The sequence below is a fragment of the Fusarium oxysporum genome, chromosome 7, assembly GCF_000149955.1.
Source record: "Fusarium oxysporum f. sp. lycopersici 4287 chromosome 7, whole genome shotgun sequence".
NCBI classification, from domain to species: domain Eukaryota; kingdom Fungi; phylum Ascomycota; class Sordariomycetes; order Hypocreales; family Nectriaceae; genus Fusarium; species Fusarium oxysporum.
Window position 1 is genome coordinate 1004586 of NC_030992.1, and position 21411 is coordinate 1025996.

Genomic DNA, 21411 nt, shown 5'->3' on the forward strand with positions numbered 1-21411 from the left:
CTTGATTTGCTTTCGAACTGGGTATCACATGATCAGACCCTCACTCTACACCCAGCCTGTCTTGAATCCCCTCATCTTCCATCTCACCGCCATGCCACCGTCGCATCTTATCATCGTCTGCTGCCACGGAGTTTGGCTCAGTGGCCCAACACTCGGCCAAGATGAAAGCGAATGGCTAATCGCAGACTTTCAGCGTGGCGAAACCCCGACTTTTGTTCAGCATATTAAAGCTGGCGTAGATGCCCTCGCTCAGAATTGTCCTGGTTCTGTTTTGGTGTTTTCTGGGTATGTAGCCTGGCTAACATTTTGTGCACGTACTAACCATGATAGAGGACCGACGCGCAAAGAGTCAAGAATTTCCGAAGCAGCTGGCTACAAAAGCATCGCAGCCAAGAACAACTATTGGGGACTGGTACAGGATGAAGATATCAACGATGCAGTGCTATTAGAAGAGCGCGCGCTTGATTCGTACCACAACGTCCTCTTCTCACTAACGCTCTTCTATTCCCACTACAAAAGATGGCCAGCTCACATCACCATCGTAAGTCATGGTTTTAAGAAAGAGAGACTTGTCGATGGGCACTGCGCAGCTATTGGCCTCCCTCTCGACCGAGTCACATTCATTGGTATAGATCCTCCCGGGATGGCAGCATCTTCGAAAGATCAAGATAAAGAAGAGGCGATGAAGGGCGCTGCGTTGGCGATGGGGGAGTGGGGGGATGATCCCCATGGACGAGGGGAGAGTCTTGCTGGGAAAAGAGTGAAGAGGAACCCTTGGGGGGTTTGGCAAGGTGTGTTTTCAAGTGAAGATGGCGATCGCGGTGGTCTAGTCCTCAAGATGGAAAACGGGAGCGAAGGAATGGACGAGGAGCAAGTTAGGCCCTGGTGATCTCTATGGTGTCTATATCTATACCACAAATCTACAGAACACTTTTCTCCCCCTCCCTAACATGTGCCTTGCCTCTCGGCCCCTTTTCCACGGCATTAACCAAGAACTGCACAGCATCCTCCACCATCTTGGGACTGAACTTATGTCCAATACCCTCATATACTCTATCATCCACCTCCAAGCCACCATCGCGATACCAGCCCTTTTCACCCACGGCTTCCTTCAATAACGTCGAAAATTCCTTAGTGTTTGCGTATGGGACCAACTCATCGTCACCGCCCGAGCAGAGGAGTAGCTTCTTGCCTTTAACGCGCTCATCCAGGATAGCCCTCAGGCGAGTCTGCTCGGCAGAGGAAAGTGAAGATGGGATTGGCGCAGTACCGAAGCAAATAGCCTTGGGGTCGTGTTTGCTACAAATATCGATAAGATCCTTGGGGAAGTATTTGCTTCCGATAAAATCAGCGCCGCAGTCGAGTTTCGATCCAGCAGCGCGACCAGACATAAGTCCTATCTTGATCAGCTCACGTTCTTCACATTTAGCCAGAATAACTCACCTATGAAATCAGGACACCCAATAATCACTACAGCCGCATCAATCCTCTTCTCCCCAAAGAAGGCCTGCCAGGCACCATGTCCACCTAGACTCCAGCCAAGGCACACATGGCCATCAATTTCAAGACCAAGATATCCCGAAACAAGGTCCATAAGACCACTCATATCTAATACGCCTCCCTTTACCATGGCAAACATGTCAAGCGCATGTGTCGGATTTCCCCTACTCCAAGGATGGTTCGCTGATATGCTAACCCTTCTAGTTCCGTGGTTGGGCATATCAAATGCCAAGGCGATGAGGCCGCGCTTGGAGTTGCTACCAGCATGCGCGCCCCATGCTCCTATGGTGCGTCTCGCAATATCATTCATAGTTTCTCGAGATCTGGTACGAGGGTGCAGAAGCCACAGGCATGAAACGGGGACATTGGGAGGAAGTTCATCAAGACCATAGACATCGACACGTAAACCTGCCATATGAACGGTCTTGATGGAAATTTCTGGGGCGGCCGGAAGGCCTTGTGTGACGTAGTTGATAGACATGGCGAAATAAAAATGCTTCGTATGAGCAGAATGAGTAGAGGCTGAAGTTGTTGGTTTGGAGTTGAGTCCATAGACATTCATTATATCCGATCTTCCCCAGGATCGCCGGTGGGTCTAGGGTAGCGAGCCGGTGTCGGCCCCATGATTTCGGAGAAGCATCATATCATAGACAAGGGTTAAAAGCACTAAGATGTAAATGGTTATTCGTATCCAGAATATATCTCCTTGATATTTTTTGCCTCAAAAGGTACATTGTGCGGTTGTGGGAAGATTGTGCGTGGTAAACTTGCAAAGACCTCTTATTTGAGGTTGAAGTTGAACAACAATTATGTGAAACCCTTGGCTAAAATCTACAAACTCAAGACCTGATTTAGCAATCTTGATGGATTGACTACAAGATTGACAACATACATCCACGTTTAAATGCTGTATCCCTCAAAATTTCAAAAGAATTATTAGTTCGCGTCGTGCTGCTATTGCCTCACGCAAACTAACTTATATAGAAAAGGGGTTAAATAAAACCAACATCATCATCCATCGCCATGCTGCTGTAAAGCAGAAAACAAAGAAATAAAAACCTGCCAAGCCCTTCCTCAACGCCATGTGCGGTATCGTGCCTGTCCCGTTGTCCACTGCCCTATCCCAGTCCAGCCCAGTCCAGTTCCTTATGCTGCCTGCGAAAAAATAATGTGTGCTGATTCGAAAAAAAGCAAATCCATATCATCCATCTTTTAAGTCCATTCTACGGTTCAGTACTCCCTGAAAAGTACATCGAAGTCGTGTGTAATAGTCTACTGAGCAGACATCTGTAGTTCTAGAGTCTGTGACGTTTAGTCAACCTTCCAGTGGTCATGCTCGTCGGAACCCAGATAGAGCTCGACACCATACAAAACCATAGTCAGGCCGATATTGGCCCACTGCCAGTTGCTGCCCTCAACATCACCACCTCGGAGAGTCCAGCCATCTGGACCGTCGCTGGTGGAGAAATGTTGTAGGAGCAGACTGGTGTAAACTGCTATTAAAATTGATGGCGAGAACCAGCTGAGGAATCCCAAGAATTTACCTGCAGTCTCAGAGTCCTCCCAATCTGGTTCTTGCATCATGGCTCGCGCACCCGACTCGCGGATTGAGGGGATGATACGTGTAGCGCAGTAGAATACCAAAGAGCGGTATGTTAGCGAGATGATGACTGATGGCGTGATAGTCTGGAAGGCGGCATATAGTAGCGCCAATGACGAGTGAACAGCGGATGGCAATGAGCCCAGCATGTGGAGGAAAGTCGAGTAAGATGCCATAATGACAGGGGGCAAAGGTGGAATATCAGACTCTGAGCCATCGTGATCTTGTGTATGGTCTGCATTTTCTGATGGCAGATAATCAGTGAAGATCTGGTAGATGCAGAGCACAATATAGGCAAAAAGAAGCGACGACTCAATAGGATTGCCGCGACCACTGCCGATACCAAAAGCGCACAGGAACACGGCAGTTGTCATTGCGATGCCAATAAGGGTAGCATCAAGGTTGCCGATTTGAGGGAATTGTGCTACCCTCCAGAGGAAGTACACAGCGCTAGCCATGATGGAGCTGGAGAGAACCAGAAGAACGATCTGCGCCAGGGTTAGCATGTGCCAGATTTCAAGATTCGACATAAAACTTACCAACCAAGTATCACTTCTTCCACGGTTGACAAGCCATCTTGTGAGCTGTCCCGCTGCTTGGATAACCAACAAGGTACAGAAGCCCTCCAAAAGCTGGAACACGGGGCCCGAATACCGTAGCACATTATCCCATCCACCCAGCGTGATCGTCTCAACCAAGCCATCCTTGCCAAACATCCATTCCCTCCAGCTCGTGTTCTTAGAGTTGAACAGACCACCCACTGTTCGCTCCACCCAATTTGTGTTGTCGGCATCGACAGCGAACTGTCCCAGCGCCCAGATGAGGAGGGCGGGGATGATGATCCACTGCGACAACCGTAGAAATCCAGAAAGGAAATACCGCGAGCGTGACTTTTCTGGCGTCAAAAGCTCGAGGCTAGAATATGTAAAGTAGAATAGGAACAGGGCTAGACTGTAAGCCAGCCCACTATCGCGACCGCCGACATCGAAAGCGACAGGGATGGAGAGGACGATGCTAAGCAGGAAGATAGAGCTGAATAGCGCCCTGAATAACCACCACATCGGAGCGAAGAGATGGCAGGCGTAGGCCGCGCCGAGGGGAGGGTATCGAGGTCGTTGGTTGCGTTCAGCAGGTGGGCATCCAAGTGCGATACGTCAGGCGATAGCGAAGAATATCGTGACAGCTAAGATGTCGCCCGGTGTGCGGAGTAGGTAGTTTCAAGGGGAGAATTTACCCATCGATAAGGCTCGTTCGTCTCGATTTCGTCAAAGTGCGTGCAATATATCGAAGGTCGGTGACAAGCGGCAGAGCTCGAGCGGGACAAGATGAAGCAGTTTGAGGTTGAAGAGTTCAAGATCAAGATAAACGGTCAGTTCCCCAAAGTTGGCGGTTGGTCGGTCTAAAATTCACGGTAGGGTAAAGGTACGTAGTGATTTGGAGCTCCCGTCTGTCAAATCTGGGCTCGGCTGTTGCTTGATGTTTGAGTGTGACTTGCGCACACAGCAATGCAATGTGGCTAATCGAGGTAGCGGCCAAATTTTGCTTATCGTCTGCTATCTTCACGTGGCAGAGGCAGCTCAGGCCTAAGGTAGTCACCCGGCCGCTAAAATCAAGTAAAGTTTGGTGGGAGGGACCATTTCATTTGATGATTGGCACGTGTCATTCATCTTGATATTTCTCTTATTTGATGTGTTAATTTAACAGATCAAGTTTCATATTTTAAGAAAGGCAGGTTTATGCGTTGTGTTTTTTGACTGATCGACCAAACAGATGCTGCTAGGATGACCTGGGTTGGCTGGTGCATAGCGTCACATCAACATGATAGGTTCGCAGCACATCTCGCAATCAAGAGAGCAGATCAGTACCTACATAAGCAGGGCAAGATCTGGGACAATGACAGCATCAGAGGGCAACCTCAGCACTGACAAATCTTCCGGTCTAAGTGCTATCACCAAAACCTGCAAGGTCTAAGTATGATGCATCACCGTGCATGCAAAATCTTGATTCAACCAAACCAAGGTCATGAAACCAAACTCAACTGAAGAACAAGTTAATTTTTCACAACCTCAAGATAAGACTCGTTCAGCTTAGCTTGCTTGCCTTCCATGTTGGGCGCAAGTCGCGTCTTGTACTTATCCGTATATGCCTATAACCGACCCCACCTCGTGATCTGCAAAACACGGCCAAAGCCCTACGCATCCACTTCAGGTAAGAGTTTGTCTCCACGTCGCGTTAGAGCCTCCTCATTTCTACTCCTTCATCATCACAACCATGCACCCGGCGAAAACCATCCTTTTCCTCCTATCGCCGACCTAAACAATCTTCTTTTTGATCCCTTGGCATTTTGATGACCATGGCTATTTTATATTCTTGCGCTAGTGCGTTGATACTCGTGTCTTGTTATCCTCCTTCAATCTAACACTCGACACTTGTATCCATCCATTAATTGCCCTGCTTGTCCATGATTTGAAAATGAAAATAAAAATGTTGCTCGAGTGATGCAACATGGCCTTCCTTCTATCGCACTCCTACTCGCGCGAAATGACCTGAAAGCAAACGTTGACTTGCCCCCTCCCGATCGACAACCCGACGCGATACCGATATAATATCCAGAACAATTGTACCAAGTGTTGCCCATCTAACGAGGAGGAAACTGCAAAGTGGATCTCATGTGAGGGAGAGTAATCTTGGCCAACGCGAAGTCGTGGCGTCTGTTGTATCAAGTCAAAAGATTTGACGATGTTGTTGGGGCATACAGCTGTACAAGTACTGTGATGCTGGAAGACTTGGTTAACATGATGCAAGTGCATTTATTTTACGTTACTATTTCTCAACAGCTTGAGAATTATTCTATTCCCATGTTTGCTGTTGTGTATTGTGTTGTCCCTCTATGGATGCGGTGATCACTACGGTCGTGATCATATTGGGAGGTGGCGATAGCCTCAACATCTTGTGAGAAATGATTTGGGTTTGGGGATGCATCGCGGTGACTTGAAAACACCTTGGAATCATTACGGCGCTGTGCTGGGCGGGGTATCAAGAGCTTCACGTCACCAATGGCCCACGACGCCGCTGAAGGCTGCCCACCAGCTGGCAAAACACCAGCTACTCAGTAGCACGCCGGCAACCCCGCTGGCCTCACCAGAGCTCACAGCACCACCACCCAAACTCGCACCAGGAAGTGCATGAGATGAGGAGGGGATATAGTCTGTTCTAAATCACCTCTCTTCCAAGGGAGAGCAGGAGGCGCCGGGGTAACCGGTCAGGACAAACTGCTCTCGCCTGGTGGATAAGGAGTTCGAAAATCCGACGACACCCCGAGTTCGAAACCCGACGACAAAAAAAAACGACATGAAAACGGCGAATAAACAAATCCTAGGCGGTGGGGGAGCAGAAGGCGCCAGAGTAACTGGTCAGGGCAAACTGCTCCCGCTGGAGGAAATGGCTCGACGACAACCCCGACGACAAAGAGATGTAGGAGGCTTAACACCAGCCTCCGAACTCTTTTGCCAATTTGGCATATTTTAATTTTATACATGAGCTCAATGTATATCTTGATGTTTTCCTTTTTGCAAGACTTTGAGATAGACTGAAATAAAACCATTGAATTGAAACTACTGGCAGTGTTAGAAATAGCTGTCATGAAATGGAATTGCTACCTGAGCTGGAGTAGCTGATGTACGTTGGTACTGCGCTGCATAAGTGTGCAGAGTGATATGGGCGAAATGACATGCATGTGATTGCGACGCGTGAAAAAAAAATACTGAGTGATTGACTTGGAGTGGAATATCAACTCTTGAATGCTTCTCTCTATATCTGATATACACAATGATTGATTGACGTTGAATGCGATGCTTCATTATTGGCTGGCGAGTCGATCGCCCAGAGATCGCCCAGCCCTTGGCACTAGCTTGGCGATAACCTCGCTGGCTGTGGATATCAATCATCTCAGACAACACCACAGACGCTCACAAATTGTTTCGCGAAATAAGCTTAAAAGCCCCACATGCGCACAGGACATTGCGCTCTCACGTTGTTGAGAAGAATCCCCGAACTCCCCGAGGCTGGCAAAATGAAGCAAAAACAGAGCAATAGGCAAATGGTGGAACGCTTTACGTGAGAGAATGACAAGATGATACGATATGGCATCAATTTCACGACCCGAAGCAAAGCCCGACGAGCCGCAATTCATTTCTCCTAGCCTAAATGACGCCTTTTAGGGATTCGATGATGCAACAGCAGGGTCTAAAGTAAACGACCAAGACGGGAATGGCACCACTCTTATTTCCATCGAGAGGGGGTAAACGCTCAGGATCCTCGGGACATGGTTCGTTGGTTGAGGCAAACTTCAAGCCCGTTGCCATTTTTGGTTTCCTTTGACACTAGCGATTGCATCATTCCTGGAGACTCAGCCATTCTTGATCATCTCCCCGTGAGCAACGGTGATGGATAATAAGGCTCAACGGCTATCGAAAGATAGCACGAACGAAACATTTAGGGACTTTTCATCAAGGAAAGGGTTCACAAGCATCACCCTCTGATGAATCGACATCGATGTGACGTTGGGCCTGCATAAGCCTGCAGCGAAGATCAGAACCTCAATTGCTTCTTTTTGGTCTGGTTCAAGCACCCTTCTCTCTTGAGCTCAGATCAATGTTATCACAGCTGACCACAATCACATCCGATCATCCACCTGGTCAACGCCTCATCAATAGTTGATTATTGCTCAGTATCCGGCCGAATTGCGTGCGATCTATCAGTACCAACTTGCAGGAACAGGCTTGCAAAGTCGGACTCGCCTCCATGGCTCATGTACGTAAAAGCTACGTTACGCATGCACCACAGCTAAAGACCCCACGTATTGGAAGACAGTGATCCAGTCAGGAATGTTGAAATCACCTTGTTTTGAGCCCCTGCCAGGCAGCAGGGAATACATCTGGGATCGACCTGACGGAGATTCCGGTGGATTTGCAGTTTGGACGATGATGCGACCCAAATGGGCCTTTACTGGCTGACGTGCAGCTTCAGTCTGGGTCGTCGGGGTTGTTAGAGGTTTGATACGGATGTTCGGCACATGGCGTGGACCGGGTGGGGCACCGTTCGCCGCTCCGGATAGATTTGCGGCCTATGGCTTCACTTCATTTGTCTGCTCATATCTAATGTTGGTAGGCATTTGGCGACACTCCGGTGTGTGGAACATATGATCCATCGTGAGTGGTGTGCTGTGTTGCAGTTTGTCGTTAATTGCTATCCTAGCGTGAGCTTTGATAGATGAGAGGGCCAAAGAGGATCGATATGGGCGACGTCCGAGAGGCTCGATGAAGAGACTGACGACTAAAAGACCCCATTTCTAGTTTAGTAGTGAGCTTCTATTCCGAGGATGGAAGCAGGCTCTGAACCTTGTTTGTGTGACCAACAGCCAAGTTGGTAGGGATCGTAGGATCGCAACCTTGGTATGGGATTATGCCTGGGAGTTGAGATCTTCTCGCCATCTTTAAATGCAGCTCGTTTCCTAGCATTTTCTTTCGCTCACACCTAGCACTCGCCTAGTTTGTGATTTGTGCCTGGCCCACCTTTCTTCTTTTGTTCTTGTTGCGATACCGTAACACCTTGAACCTGGTCAGCATCGTGGTGTTTCAATCCAACACAACACAACACACCTACAGTCCTGACAAGCTCACACTCTCCTCTTACGCTGTCATAATGGCCGAAAAGACATCTCTCGGTTCTGGAGGCGGAAGCCCTGACCCAGAACGTCGCCAATCTCAACTCCAAACTCCTTCGTCACGATGGGCGTCTCTGTTTGGTGGCGAGGGTGTCACTGCTGGACCTCGAATTGCTCAGTTGCCCGAATTTGTGAGGCGTGATCTTTCAGACTCCGAGGATTCAAGTTCTGCCATTCTCAATAAACAGCTGGCTGCCGAGCAGGGAGAACAAATCCAGTACCGCACTTGTTCATGGCAGAAGACTGCTGGTCTGCTTTTCAGCGAGTACATTTGTCTTGCCATTATGAGTTTCCCTTGGTCGTACAGTGTTCTCGGATTGGTGCCTGGTATTATCCTGACGATTATTGTTGCTCTCATCGTTCTTTACACCAGTCTCGTTCTCTGGGAATTCTGCCTCCGCCACCCAGAGATGCGTGATGTTTGCGATATTGGACAGATGCTATTTTGGGACAAGAAGTGGGCTTGGTGGGCAACTGCTGTGTGCTTCATTCTCAACAACACCTTCATTCAAGGTCTTCACGTTTTGGTTGGTGCCAAGTACCTCAACACCATGACCGAAGCCGATGATGTTGGTAGCTGCCGGACCGTTATGTTTTCGGTCATTGTTGCTGTCATCAGCTGGATTTGCTCCCTGCCCAGGACGTTCGACATGATGGCCAAGCTCGGAACAGCATCGGCTTTCTTCACATTTATTTCCGTTCTGCTTGCTGCCATCTTTGCCGGTATTCAGGATCACCCATTTGGATACGATCCTGCGAAGCTGGGCGAGCCTATCGTTACAGCTATCCCTGTTAAGGGCACGACCTTTGTCAACGGAATGTCCGCTTTTCTCAACATCAGCTACACCTTCATCGGTCAGATTACCCTGCCCAGCTTCATTGCAGAGATGCGAGATCCCCGGGACTTCCCCAAGGCTCTGTGGGCGTGTACGATTGCTGAGATAATCGTTTTCAGTCTCGTTGGAGCCATCGTGTATGCTTATACCGGCAACCAGTATGTCACCGCGCCGGCTTTTGGTTCGCTCGAGAATGTGTACAAGAAGGCGGCCTTCTCGTTCATGATTCCTACCATCATCTTCCTTGGCACCCTCTATGCCTCAGTATCGGCTCGCTTCGTCTTTTTCCGACTCTTCCGAAACTCCAAGCACTTGAATAGTCACACTCTTGTTGGTTGGGGATCTTGGAGTGGAATTCTTCTTGTGACCTGGATCTTTGCTTTCATCATCGCCATGGTCATCCCTTTCTTTAACTCTCGTAAGTGCCCGAAGCAGAATTATTGCATCGATCGTTACTCACCATTACCTTCCAGTGCTTTCCGTTATGTCGTCTCTCTTCGATAGTTGGTTTGGCTTCATTTTCTGGGGAGTTGCCTATTTCCGAATGCGCAAAGCCGATAAGGAGATTGGTCGACGACATGGCAAGATCGCTGATCTTACTGGAAACATTGTTAACCTCATCTTGATTGCGATTGGTATCATGTTCCTTACTGTTGGTACATATGCCAGTGTACAGGGCATTATCGACCAGTACGAGGCTGGTACCGTGGCTGGTGTATTCTCTTGTGCGTCCAACGGTCTTTAAAATGAAGCGGAGAGAAGGGAGAAGTTGTAGAGAAATAAGTTATGCAATGATACCCGAGGTGGAACAATACACGCGGAGTTGGTTTTTCTTGATCGAGACGATCGTATGCTGCTTTCAGCCACGATCGGTCCCGTTACGGAGTACACGAAGTTCTAGAATTGGATCCATCATGATGAATCATTGAAGTAGAAGTTGACATGTTGTAGATGTTGAAGTAGAGTTGAAGTGGAGGCTGAGGCTCTGCCGGAGCTGAACCTTAGCTTGACACCCACGCCAACCAGTTCTCGCCAAGAACGCCTAGAGCTTGTTGTCACATGCTCTTTATTCATCTGATGCATTTCCTTTAAGCATATTCATATTCATATCATAAATTGTCAATCAAACTCGAGTTTGATGAGAATCTAATGGGGCAAAGTTGCTGCTGACTCCAACATATAGGTGTCGATCCTAGGCATTTGACAGCATTGACCCACCTTGGCCTCCTGGTATATTCGATTGGAAGCTTAACTTCTTAAGCTGTCCCGGACATTGAATCGATAGTAACACTTAAGAAGCCTTCTTCATATATTCAGCATATACACACTCAAATAGATTATCTGGAAAGACACGTTGACCATCTAGTATTCGTATTCGCACTTCATGGGGATCAAGAATCACATTCTGTTGTACCCTCATCGAGGTGGTCCACCTATCAAGGGAAAAGCCCTACCAGATTGCCACAATTAGGCATCTCGCCAACAGAATCGAGAGAGATAGAGCTAGGGAGTTTCCAAGAAATACCGAATAATCGTATGGTCTTGGTGTTTATCAACGGGAATTGACGGTCCCGAATGGCACCACTCGAACCATTTCCCCTCTTGTCGTTCGACAACTTTATTCGAAGAATTTGAAGTTTTTATTTTGGGATTTTATTCATTTATCCACCTATTTATTATTAAGGTTAGAAGCGATAGTAACACAGTCACACTCAGCGCAGTGCAAATTGATATTATCTAAACTATCACTGCTGGGCTATGTCGCTCAATTGCTCATGATACACACAAATAAAGCTGACCTCAAATGCCACGCTATACAATTCGCCTCTCTGAATGGTCTGAACATGCCCCGCCTTCTTGAACCCCTCAAAAACCATCCATCTGGTCCCCTGAATTTCTCCCCCCACCCGCCAAATCTAGCCCCTAACCAAACCATCATTGGCCAGATTCCCAATTAACATTTGGACCTGGATTTTCACCGCCTTCCACGTAGCTTTCTCTGCCCCCTGTTTCCCGCGCCGCAGCTACCAAGGAGGCAAATGTATCACATTCTTTTTTAATTCAACCGTCCTTGCACTTTTTGTTCTTCGGGGGTTTAGACTTTCTTTCACTTTTTCCAAACTATCGAAGGAAAGATGCCTGCGACGAATTCATCTACGGTCACTTCGAGGGCAAAGGGCGATAGCCCAAACCCAGCTCCTGCGGCAGCCGAAGGTGCTGATAAGAGCCACGATTTCTTCTGGACATACACTGAGGAGCCTCATCGAACTCGTCGTCTCGCTATTATCAAGGCTCACCCCGAGGTTCGTGCTCTACTGATTAGCCCCGCTGTGCCATGGCATGTCGCTAATCTAGCCTCCATCTACAGATCACCAAGCTCTGCGGTCCTGAGCCTCTCACGAAATGGGTCGTTCTCGGTGTCGTCTCTCTTCAGGTCTTCCTCGCATGGATGCTCCAGTCGACTCCTTTCTTCTCATGGAAGTTCTGGGCTGTCGCCTACGTCTTTGGCGCCACTGCCAACCAGAACCTTTTCCTCGCCATCCACGAGATCTCACACAACCTGGCTTTCCGAAGCGCTCGTCTCAACCGTCTGATCGCCATCTTTGCCAACCTTCCCATTGGTATTCCGTACAGCGCTTCGTTCCGAGTATGTGATCCAGATCGCATTTCGATATCTGAAATAATGCTAACACTCTACAGCCATACCACCTTACCCACCACAAGTCCCTCGGTGTCGATGGCCTTGACACCGATCTTCCCACTGCCTTCGAGGCCTTCGTTCTGGATTCGATTCTCGGAAAGGCCTTCTTCTGCACTTTCCAGATCTTCTTCTACGCCCTGCGACCCATGGCCGTCTACCGCGTTCCTTTGACTGGAGTTCACGCCCTCAACATCGCTGTCCAGGTCGCCTTCGATCTCGTTCTCCTGAAGTACGCCTCTGTCAACTCTCTCCTTTACCTGCTGCTCTCCTCCTTTTTGGCTGGGAGTCTTCACCCTCTGGCTGGCCACTTCATCGCCGAGCACTACGTGTACGAAACCGTTGCTCCCTCCGCTCGCGACCCGGAGAACAAGATCCCCGTTCCCGAGACCTTCTCTTACTATGGACCTCTGAACTGGTTCACCTACAACGTCGGTCTTCACAACGAGCACCACGACTTCCCCGCAGTGCCCTGGACTCGTCTCCACAAGGTGCGCGAGATTGCTCACGAGTTCTATGATGACTTGCCCCGCCACGAGAGCTGGTGCTATGCCATCTGGCGCTTTATCTTCGATGAGAACGTTGGCATGAGTTGCCGCGTGAAGCGTAAGCAGGGAGGACGTCTTGTCGGCGGCGGCGCTGTCGCCGACTGGAAGCAGTCTGAGATCGAGTCGATTTAGAAGCAACGCAAAAGTACATAGAATTATTTGTAATGCAACTGTTTTGATATTTTGACAAAGGGTGTGGCATATCAAGGCCATGATCGACTCAAACTTTTGCTGCATTTGGTAACTTTTTGGCTGAGCTAGGCAGCATAGATTCAGACAAAAGTACCATAGAATACAGATCTTGCATGGCGTTTTAGGGTATGGATAAAAACATAAATACAATCTTTTGAGCGATCACAAAACTCAGAGACCGACTCTGTGAGCTAACGAGCTATCACCATTTGGTTTCTGTGTAACGACTCCAGACTTTCAGTCCGTAATATGTAAATAATTGAGCGGCTAAGCTTGCAAATGACCGGGAGACACAAAAGATGAAAAGTAGAGTCGACGAGTGATACAAGTTAGAACTCCAAATTTATCAGTTAACGCAAACAGAATAATACGACACAAGAAAATACGAGAGCCGGGAAAGGCTCAAGGTAAGAGTGTACAGTCAAAGCTCCCGCCTCGGAAGCCACATCCTCCTCCCATCGCTTTTAAACTCCTCAGCGAAACTTTCATCCCCAGCTGCAAGGCGTTCGAAGCCCTGCTGACCGAAACCGCCTTGGCCTAGAGACATGGTCCACTGTCCCCAAGGTACCGTCCAAGTGGGTTTCGATTCGTACTGAGCTGTGAATCCTGCAGTGTTCCGCCGATCGTATGATATGCTTCCTGATCCTATGCTTTAGCCTCGCCGTACTTTGAAGATTTATGCATCCGGGGATCCCATGTCTCCGGCTGAGTTCTCATGAGCGTCGTCAAGCCTGTCTATTAGTTTCGTTTGTCGAAAAGATCCAAGGGCTGTCACTTCTTCCTTATCTCTAGAAGAAGAAGTAGGCAAGCAAGAAGCTGACCAAGCAAAGAATGGCCGCCATTTGCACAGGAACACCTTCGACGGTTTGGGTGACAGCTTGGGCGGTCTGGGCGAGAGGTCGTTTGTCATCATCGCCGGAGGCGGACTTGACGTTGCGCTGTCGAAGACCGCTATCCTTGAGAGCTACAAGCTGCTGTTCGGCCTGGGCAAGCTTAGCCTTGAGCTCCTCATAGGTCAGCTCTGCAGTCTCCTTGATGGCTGTTGTAGCTTGAGTAATAGTGCTCTTGACTTCGGACTCCTCGTAGGTAGATTTGGGTTTCTCGTCCTCATAGGCGGATTCTTTGGGTGATTGGTAAGGAGGGGGCGCTGCCGAGGATGAGGGCGACTCGTCTCGAACGCCAGGTGAAGAAAATGTACGCGAAACGTCAGGAGTGTCGTTGATCTAGATTATACCATTAATTGTTAACTTCCGAATCCGAGTCGGCGAACTTACGCCGTTGGCAATAGCCTGCTTGTTAGGCGTGGACAAAGGTCGGTTAGGAGCTTGGTCAGCATCACCAGCCGCGAGCCAGTTGACGCGAATCTTGCGCTCGACAAGGTGGGCTTTGTCGGTCGTTTCAAGCTGGTGATTTAGTCAGTTTTACAGTCCGGATTTTGAGATCGATTGGCTACGTACGACATTGGCAACGCTGGCAAACTCCTTATCGGCGGTAATGGGGGCGGATTGGACAAGGAACTTGTCACGGCACTTAGCGTCAGGAGCGGGATCCTGCTTCATAGCCTGGAGAAGGACTAGGTGATCGTTAACGGCTGTCGGAATGCGCTTTTAGGAGCAGACTCACCAGAGACATCGAAGCTCTGGCCGGCCTCGATGCGGCCTGCATTTGGTCGAACACAGTATCTAGTAGGGAGATGTCAGGTATGCGATCGGAAGGGCTTGGTTAGAGGGGCAAGCATACTGTTTGGGAGCAGTGGTCTTGACCTGTTCTTCTTGTTAGTAAAACCGTCGCAAGAGAATCGCTGATCGACTGACCTTGAAAGCCACGGGGGTAGGGTTGGGGTTCTTCAGAGTCAAGGTCTGGGAGACCTCGGTGGTGAAGGGGCCTAGCAATCATGTCAATCCTCGGAAACCCGTCATCGTCCATCAGAGATCACGCACGTCTAAAAGACAGCTCAAATGGCTCGATATCGACCGACATTTTGGCTTGTTATCGTGGCAGTGGTAAGAAAATGCAGAAGTTGTTATGGTTGGTGGTATCGCGCGATGGTTCCTCGGCGGTAACCAAGTGGAAACGTGGCAACGGGAGGTAGAGTACAGTATGAAATGTCGTTCGTTGATTAGCAAAGGGGGGAAGTTTGATTAAAGGTGAGTTAAAAGTATAGCGACACGAGGCGGCACCGAGTCGATAAGACTTGAGGAAGTTGGTCGCGTGGGAGAAGGAAGAAATTGGTGACGAAATGAAAGATTAGTAGCAGTGGAGTGTGGTGAGTTGAGTCGAGTATACCTGGAAGGGGAATGGAAGGCAGGTTGACGTTGGTTTGTGTCTTGGGATCTCCTACGACGTAATTGCTTCTGCTATGGCGCCCTATTCCCAGTTGAGTCGGCTCAACTTCAGGTGGTTGCTACAGGGAGCACGAGCCATCAGGGGGCTTAAACTCCGCTATCATCAGTCACTATTGGACCTCGCCCATGCTCCAAAAACTGCCCGCCATTGATTTCATGGATATCCGTTGATTGAACACTGATGAAGCCACCACATACCTTATTCTTATTCAAACGTCATCTTTGCATTTTACCTTTGCTGTTTACTCCATTGCCCTGCAGTTGTCCACTATCTTTCCAAGTCTCCGTTTGCCGTCCACAAAAAAGGGTCTAGCTGGTCCACGATATGCAGGTCCTTGTATTGGTAAGCACCTGAATGGTTAAGCGTCTCAATCAGGGAAGTGAGGGCATCATGGCACATGGTTTGAGAACAGATGCGGAGGACCGAGGCAAACGCGAGGTAACGGAAGGTAGCGTCAGAGCTTGGCAGGTCCGTTAGCGCAGCCGTCATGAACTCTCTATTCTTTGTTGAGCATTGACAAATAATCTCGAACAGTTTTGATACCCACCTCCATATTCATTGAAACATTAAAAGACAAGGGATGAGCATAGTGATCTCTTGAGTGGAGAGTAAGTTGCATTAATGGTCTGGGGTCATCAAAAGAACAAGACTTTTCCAATATTCGTCGAATGGGTTGTGAGAATGTGTCATTGTTTGCAACTCAACTCAGTTCACAACTTTCGTGGACCAAAAGGACTCAAAAGACCATTTTACCCGAGGACTATAATAACTGGTGAGCAAGCCCTCCAAGATTATCTGAACTTGTCTAAGAACTCTCGTCACTCGCAATCGAGGTCTCGAGTTTTTCCACATTCTCTCCTTGAGCTGAAAATGATGCTTCAAGAGTAACAATCATTGGATGAGTGAGTTGTTTGATGACTGAGTTCGCTGCGCAAGCCAGTTTCGCTGAATATTCTCGAATATCTGAGACTCGACAGGCTGTGCAACTCCAGAACGAAAAATCCTTCAATGTGGTGAAACCTACAGTGCAGTTTATTGATTCTACATGCTGACAAGAACATGGTCAGCTCGTGGGTGGTGGCGACCGGTAGTTATAGGGCTTGGGCTGTGTTGCAAACATCACCAAACGATGCTCAACTCAGGCACGAGAGTTGTTCTAATGATGAACTTTCGCGGTTGGCGCGATGAACGACTTGACTAAATATCACGACATGTTAACCAACCGCTCACACGTAAAACTACCTAAGCCTAGCAACTGTTTCGAGGGATAATAAGACGTCTAAAAATATCCTAAACATTGAATTCCGACGCTACGGATAAGTCAGACTCAGCCTACCACAGTCCTCCAAACTGAACAAAAAGGTGGATAGCTAGGCTCACAGGAACGCCATCTGCGGGTAGGACCCTCGTATTTGATCGACACGAGGCGGTGCCACGGGCGGCTACTCCATTTCTCTGCTCCTACGTTACAGTAGGAGTAGAGAATCATCCTGCGGCTGACTGAATTCTTCTGGAACAACCGCTTATGGCGCAAATGTGTGCGTGCTGCTCCTGGCTTAAAGGTTGCAGTAGGGCTATTCGGCACTTGGCTCTGGTATTTATACGAACAGATCCCCAGAGTCAGGTGGACAGAACCCGAGAAGATCAACTCATTATACGATACTAGATAGATCTCTCGTATCTCTTGCAGTATAATACTCGATATTAATCCAGTATTATTTCAACTTACCCTTGTACACCTCTCACCACTTCACCATGGGCTGCAACAACTCTCGCCACATCCTCGAGATGGAGTCTCGACCTATCCGTCCTGTGACCCTCTCAAGCCATTCAGTTGGTTCTGTCATGGCTCCCTCGTCCATCTTTCAAGACTTCCCTGAAACCTCGGAGTTGAGTCGACAGCAGATCATCGACGCCTTCCAACACATGGCCGAGTATCTGAACGAATGTGGTACATACGTGAAGTGTGCTGTCGTCGGCGGTGTTGTAAACGCACTTTATCTGCGTCACAGAGAGACGACTCCCGACGTCGAGTTTCTTCTTCACGATCCTGCCTCGAAAGAGTATATCACGCTCAGCAATGCTGCCAGTTTCGCCAACAAGAAGGCACAAGGAACTCTCGGAGAGCAGTGGTTCAACAACTCTATGCAATTCTTCGTGCCTCGAAATGTCCAGGTCGATATTCTTCAATGGGCCAAGGACCAGCATGAAGTCATCTTCGAGCACCGCGGAAACTACGGCGGTTTGACAGTTTACGCTGCCCCGTGGGACTATGCGTTGTGCAGCAAACTCAACAGCCTCTACGACAACATCCGAGCCGATGATATGGAGGATGCAGTTGCATACCTACATCGATATCTGACAGTTACTCACCAAGAGTCTCTCAACGGAAACCAAGTCAACGGCTGGTGCAGGAAGTACCATCAAGATGTTTCGCGAGAGGTACTGAATCGTCTTGGAGAGGCATATGCTCGAAAGCACGGTAGCTGGCCGCTTCAGTGGTGAAGACGGTTGCAGGAGGATTAAGAATTTGTTTGAATGTTAGATAGAGACGGCATGAACTTATGATGATACCCAAAGCTCATTAGCGAGCCCACTTAATGATAATGCTTGTTTGAATCGGTAGATGAGTCTGCATATATGAAGTATGTGACTATGTGGTTTCGGGAAGCTTGTCTCTCGTAGATGTTCGTGTTTGAGAATGGATTTTCCGGTTTTCGAGTATGTCGAACTGTAGGAATTAAAGTCTTGAGTGGTACTATTCATCATGAGAAGAGAGAGAAATCACTACCTATGTCGGAATTTGAGTCATGATTACGCCCGTGCTTAACCGTAGTAATCCCGGCGACGTCACTGAGGCAGCGGCTTGAATGACGTTCTTGGGCTTTACCTAAGCTTTGGTTCCAGCATCAAAGGACAACTCAGTGCAAAGGCATATTCCACCTTGAATTTATTCACGACTGTGAATTTTTGCCTGTCTCACCAGTTTGCTGATACTCAAATAATCAGGATCTCATCTCTTCATTCTTTCCATCTTCATCTGCTCAACTCATCAACAGTTGCCCCTCATCCAACCCCACTATCACCAACTCTTACTAAACAACACCGCCAACATGCCTTCTGATCTCGATACCCTGCTCGATATGGGCTTTGACAAGGAGCGTGCTGAGATAGCCGTCAAGAAGACTGGAGGCCGTAAGTTACATTTTTTCAGATGACTCGTTTCAGGCTAACTTTAGTAGTTCAGGGCGCTCTTCAGTGGCTTGAGGACAACCAGGATAAGCCTATTGATGAGATCAAGGTTGCTGCCGCTGCGAAGGAAGAGAATGATGACGAGGAGGACACGGAAGCCAAGATCGCAGAGCTCGAGACTGGCACTGCCAAGTCATTGATCTGCAATGACTGTGGGAAGCGATTCAAGAACCATGATCTGGCTACCTATCACGCGACCAAGACGTATGTCAACCTGACACAACTATCTACTGGAGAATGTTTGGCTGACTGAGGCTACAGCGAGCATACTGACTTCTCGGAGTCAACAGAAGAGATTGCCCCTCTAACCGAAGACGAGAAGAAGGCCAAGCTTGAGCAACTTCGGGAGCGCCTCGCCGCCAAGAGAGCACTTCAATCTGTCAAGGACAAGGAAGATCACAAACGCAACGAGGTAACAAAAGTATCCAATCGCACCATTACTCAGTTCTAACCTGTCGTAGCAAATTCGCCAAAAGTCTACCAAGGAGAGCCAAGAAGCAAAGGAAGAGCTGGCCCGCAAGCAAGCAGTCAAGGAAGCAGCCCAGAAGCGACAAGAGAAGCTCGAAGATCAGGAGGCCAAGAGGCGCATCAAGGCAAAGATCGAGGCCGACAAAGCTGAGCGACGCCGAAAGGCAGAGGAGGCCAAGGCAGCCCGTGAGGGTCGAGCTCCTCAAGTCGAGGCTGCTACTCCTGGTGGCGCTGCTGCTGTCGCGGCCGCATCCAAGCCCAAAAGTAACCACAACGAAGCCCGACTCCGACTACAGACCGACGGCGGAAACATCACCAAGACCCTGCCGGCTGAGACGACACTGTTCGAACTGGCGCAACAGCTGCAGAGCGAGACAGGGAATGCTGTATCAAGCTTTACGACTACGTTCCCCCGCAAGACCTTTGAGGGTGACGTCGATTTCTCCAAGACCCTGAAGGAAGCGGGATTGGTTCCGTCATCCGTCCTGATCGTCAAATAAATTTCTGACGTAGACATGAAAGATTGTGCATGGCGCGGCGTTGGTGGGGACATGGGAGATGAATCTGTAGTACTACGAAGAACAGAAAAAAGTCCTTTAGGTAGAGTTAGAGCAGACAAGAGGACGACAACATTCGTCCTGATCACAATCACAATCGCTGGCACTCTGGCGAAATAGTCACACTTTGAAGAAAACCCAGTTGAACTCAAACCACCAATGGCGGGACTTTTTTTATCAGAGCCGTATGAATTGACCAATTCTCCCTCCGCGAAACTCCGTTGAGTGCGTTCCTCATAGCATCGTATGTAAGAAGCTACTCTGTCCAGGGCGCAGGTTACAGTGCCCGCTCTCCATCCTGTATGATCGATCGATTGGAAACCCCGAAGCCATGCAGTCGAAGTACAAAGAACAAGGAAACAGTCGTAGCGGCGTAACTTCTTAGTCGAAGAGACCGAAGCCCATGTCCTCGTCAGACTCCTCCTTCTCTGTAGTGGTTGTCAGCAATCCGCAGTCAGTCGTCGTGCTTCGCGGGTAGACATACCCTCCTCCTTCTCCTCCTCAGGAGCAGCCTCAGCAGCGGCACCACCAGCAGCGGCGGCACCACCGGCGGCAGGGGCAGCACCGCCACCGGAGCCGACGTTCACGAGAAGGTCCTTGACATCCTTGCCCTCGAGAGCCTATTCAAATAAAATCCGTCAGAAAATCGAAGTCCTGGATATGGGCGCATAAAAATCGCTGGAGTTATTCGGTTCGTACCTTGGCGAAGATGGAGGTCCAGATGGGCTCAACCTCCTCGACCTTGGCGGCCTTGATGAGGGTCTGGAGCTTGTCGGCCTGGAGAGTCGCGATGACGATGTTAGCTATCAATCACCTCACGCACACACAAAACGTCGACAGAATCGCGGGGTTAAAACGTACGGTGATCTCAACACCGTCGTCGGCGAGGATCAGGGCCGCGTAGGACGAAGCGAGCTCGGCGTGAGACATTGTGAATGATTTTGACGTGCGGGTGGGAGATTGTAAAGTCTGCACGAAGTCGAGTCGGTTGTAGTTTGAAGTCGGAATATCACCAAATGGATGCTTACCACAGAAAATCCTGGTCGAAATTCGGTTGGAGGGCTTCAAGACCTAAAGGAAAAGTGGAGGCAGGAGCGATCGATATGAATTAATCCGCTCCGTGGGTGCAGAGAGAGTGAGTCACGCCTTTGATTGGGTGCGATCTAACGAGCCAATAAAATATGTTTCCAAGAATGCTGTGAACTGCGGCGCTTTTTACCCCACCTTTGGGAAACAGACAGAAGACATCATGAGAGCATTGATTGTGAAGATATAATGATAAGGGTAATTACAGTTTTAATATCATAAATTGTATAGTCTGCAGGCTTATAATTGCCTGAGTGAGTAAGATGGTATTCAACCTCACCGACGTCTGATTAATATTCACTGATCGAGACCAATCCTCTATCAACTCCTTCCTCTCTCCCTTGCCCACTATCGCTTGTTGGGAAACCCCCACTAGCAAACAGCTTAGCCGTTGTCGTCTGGCTCAATGCCGCAGCGAAGACGTAGGGCGTACCGCGTACGGTAATAGGTGAAGTGACTGCAGGACCTGATGGAGGGGTCGGTCTGGGCCTTCCAGTTGCCATGATTAAATATGTGACAACATCCGTTCTTGGTCGAGGCAAAGAAGGAGGTCAGGTCCAGCTGAAATGAATGAACTGTAACCGTGATATCTTTTCTCCACGA

The 21411-nt window shown here is 48.9% G+C and overlaps 10 protein-coding genes across 11 annotated transcripts; 6 read left to right on the forward strand and 4 right to left on the reverse strand.

Moving 5' to 3' along the window:
- The first annotated feature begins 84 nt into the window (after positions 1-84).
- FOXG_05024 (uncharacterized protein) lies at positions 85-1394 on the forward strand. The gene is made up of 2 exons (XM_018383104.1): positions 85-285; positions 331-1394. The coding sequence occupies exons 1-2, from the start codon at positions 92-94 to the stop codon at positions 887-889; spliced, it is 753 nt and encodes a 250-aa protein (XP_018239978.1). The 5' UTR covers positions 85-91; the 3' UTR covers positions 890-1394.
- On the reverse strand, positions 333-2114 carry FOXG_05025 (uncharacterized protein). The gene is made up of 2 exons (XM_018383105.1): positions 1444-2114; positions 333-1396 (listed from the first exon to the last, which is right to left on the reverse strand). The coding sequence occupies exons 1-2, from the start codon at positions 2060-2062 to the stop codon at positions 921-923; spliced, it is 1095 nt and encodes a 364-aa protein (XP_018239979.1). The 5' UTR covers positions 2063-2114; the 3' UTR covers positions 333-920.
- A 160-nt stretch (positions 2115-2274) lies between these two features.
- FOXG_05026 (uncharacterized protein) lies at positions 2275-4644 on the reverse strand. Its single transcript, XM_018383106.1, has 2 exons — positions 3640-4644; positions 2275-3588 (listed from the first exon to the last, which is right to left on the reverse strand). The coding sequence occupies exons 1-2, from the start codon at positions 4159-4161 to the stop codon at positions 2812-2814; spliced, it is 1299 nt and encodes a 432-aa protein (XP_018239980.1). The 5' UTR covers positions 4162-4644; the 3' UTR covers positions 2275-2811.
- Positions 4645-6851: 2207 nt separating this feature from the next.
- FOXG_05027 (uncharacterized protein) lies at positions 6852-10753 on the forward strand. The gene is made up of 2 exons (XM_018383107.1): positions 6852-10079; positions 10135-10753. The coding sequence occupies exons 1-2, from the start codon at positions 8804-8806 to the stop codon at positions 10404-10406; spliced, it is 1548 nt and encodes a 515-aa protein (XP_018239981.1). The 5' UTR covers positions 6852-8803; the 3' UTR covers positions 10407-10753.
- Positions 10754-11510: 757 nt separating this feature from the next.
- On the forward strand, positions 11511-13388 carry FOXG_05028 (sphingolipid delta-4 desaturase). 2 transcript variants are annotated; one of them, XM_018383108.1, is made up of 3 exons: positions 11511-11964; positions 12030-12308; positions 12362-13388. In XM_018383108.1, exons 1-3 carry the CDS (start codon positions 11797-11799, stop codon positions 13037-13039), a joined length of 1125 nt encoding a protein of 374 aa, XP_018239982.1. In that variant the 5' UTR covers positions 11511-11796; the 3' UTR covers positions 13040-13388. The 2 variants fall into 2 exon arrangements, with proteins under 2 accessions (XP_018239982.1, XP_018239983.1); XM_018383109.1 differs by having other exon boundaries at positions 11511-12308.
- FOXG_05029 (vesicle-associated membrane protein-associated protein B) lies at positions 12293-15559 on the reverse strand. Its single transcript, XM_018383110.1, has 7 exons — positions 15040-15559; positions 14914-14984; positions 14840-14862; positions 14723-14781; positions 14557-14672; positions 14374-14502; positions 12293-14322 (listed from the first exon to the last, which is right to left on the reverse strand). Exons 1-7 carry the CDS (start codon positions 15077-15079, stop codon positions 13888-13890), a joined length of 873 nt encoding a protein of 290 aa, XP_018239984.1. The 5' UTR covers positions 15080-15559; the 3' UTR covers positions 12293-13887.
- A 105-nt stretch (positions 15560-15664) lies between these two features.
- On the forward strand, positions 15665-15930 carry FOXG_18972 (uncharacterized protein). Its single transcript, XM_018399125.1, has one exon. It carries the CDS (start codon positions 15800-15802, stop codon positions 15920-15922), a length of 123 nt encoding a protein of 40 aa, XP_018239985.1. The 5' UTR covers positions 15665-15799; the 3' UTR covers positions 15923-15930.
- Positions 15931-16836: 906 nt separating this feature from the next.
- On the forward strand, positions 16837-18191 carry FOXG_05030 (uncharacterized protein). Its single transcript, XM_018383111.1, has one exon. It carries the CDS (start codon positions 17201-17203, stop codon positions 17948-17950), a length of 750 nt encoding a protein of 249 aa, XP_018239986.1. The 5' UTR covers positions 16837-17200; the 3' UTR covers positions 17951-18191.
- Positions 18192-18337: 146 nt separating this feature from the next.
- Positions 18338-20126, forward strand: FOXG_05031 (uncharacterized protein). Its single transcript, XM_018383112.1, has 4 exons — positions 18338-18640; positions 18688-18901; positions 18959-19109; positions 19159-20126. The coding sequence occupies exons 1-4, from the start codon at positions 18559-18561 to the stop codon at positions 19663-19665; spliced, it is 954 nt and encodes a 317-aa protein (XP_018239987.1). The 5' UTR covers positions 18338-18558; the 3' UTR covers positions 19666-20126.
- Positions 19570-20836, reverse strand: FOXG_05032 (60S acidic ribosomal protein P1). Its single transcript, XM_018383113.1, has 4 exons — positions 20584-20836; positions 20422-20499; positions 20207-20342; positions 19570-20150 (listed from the first exon to the last, which is right to left on the reverse strand). The coding sequence occupies exons 1-4, from the start codon at positions 20650-20652 to the stop codon at positions 20104-20106; spliced, it is 330 nt and encodes a 109-aa protein (XP_018239988.1). The 5' UTR covers positions 20653-20836; the 3' UTR covers positions 19570-20103.
- Positions 20837-21411: the final 575 nt, after the last annotated feature.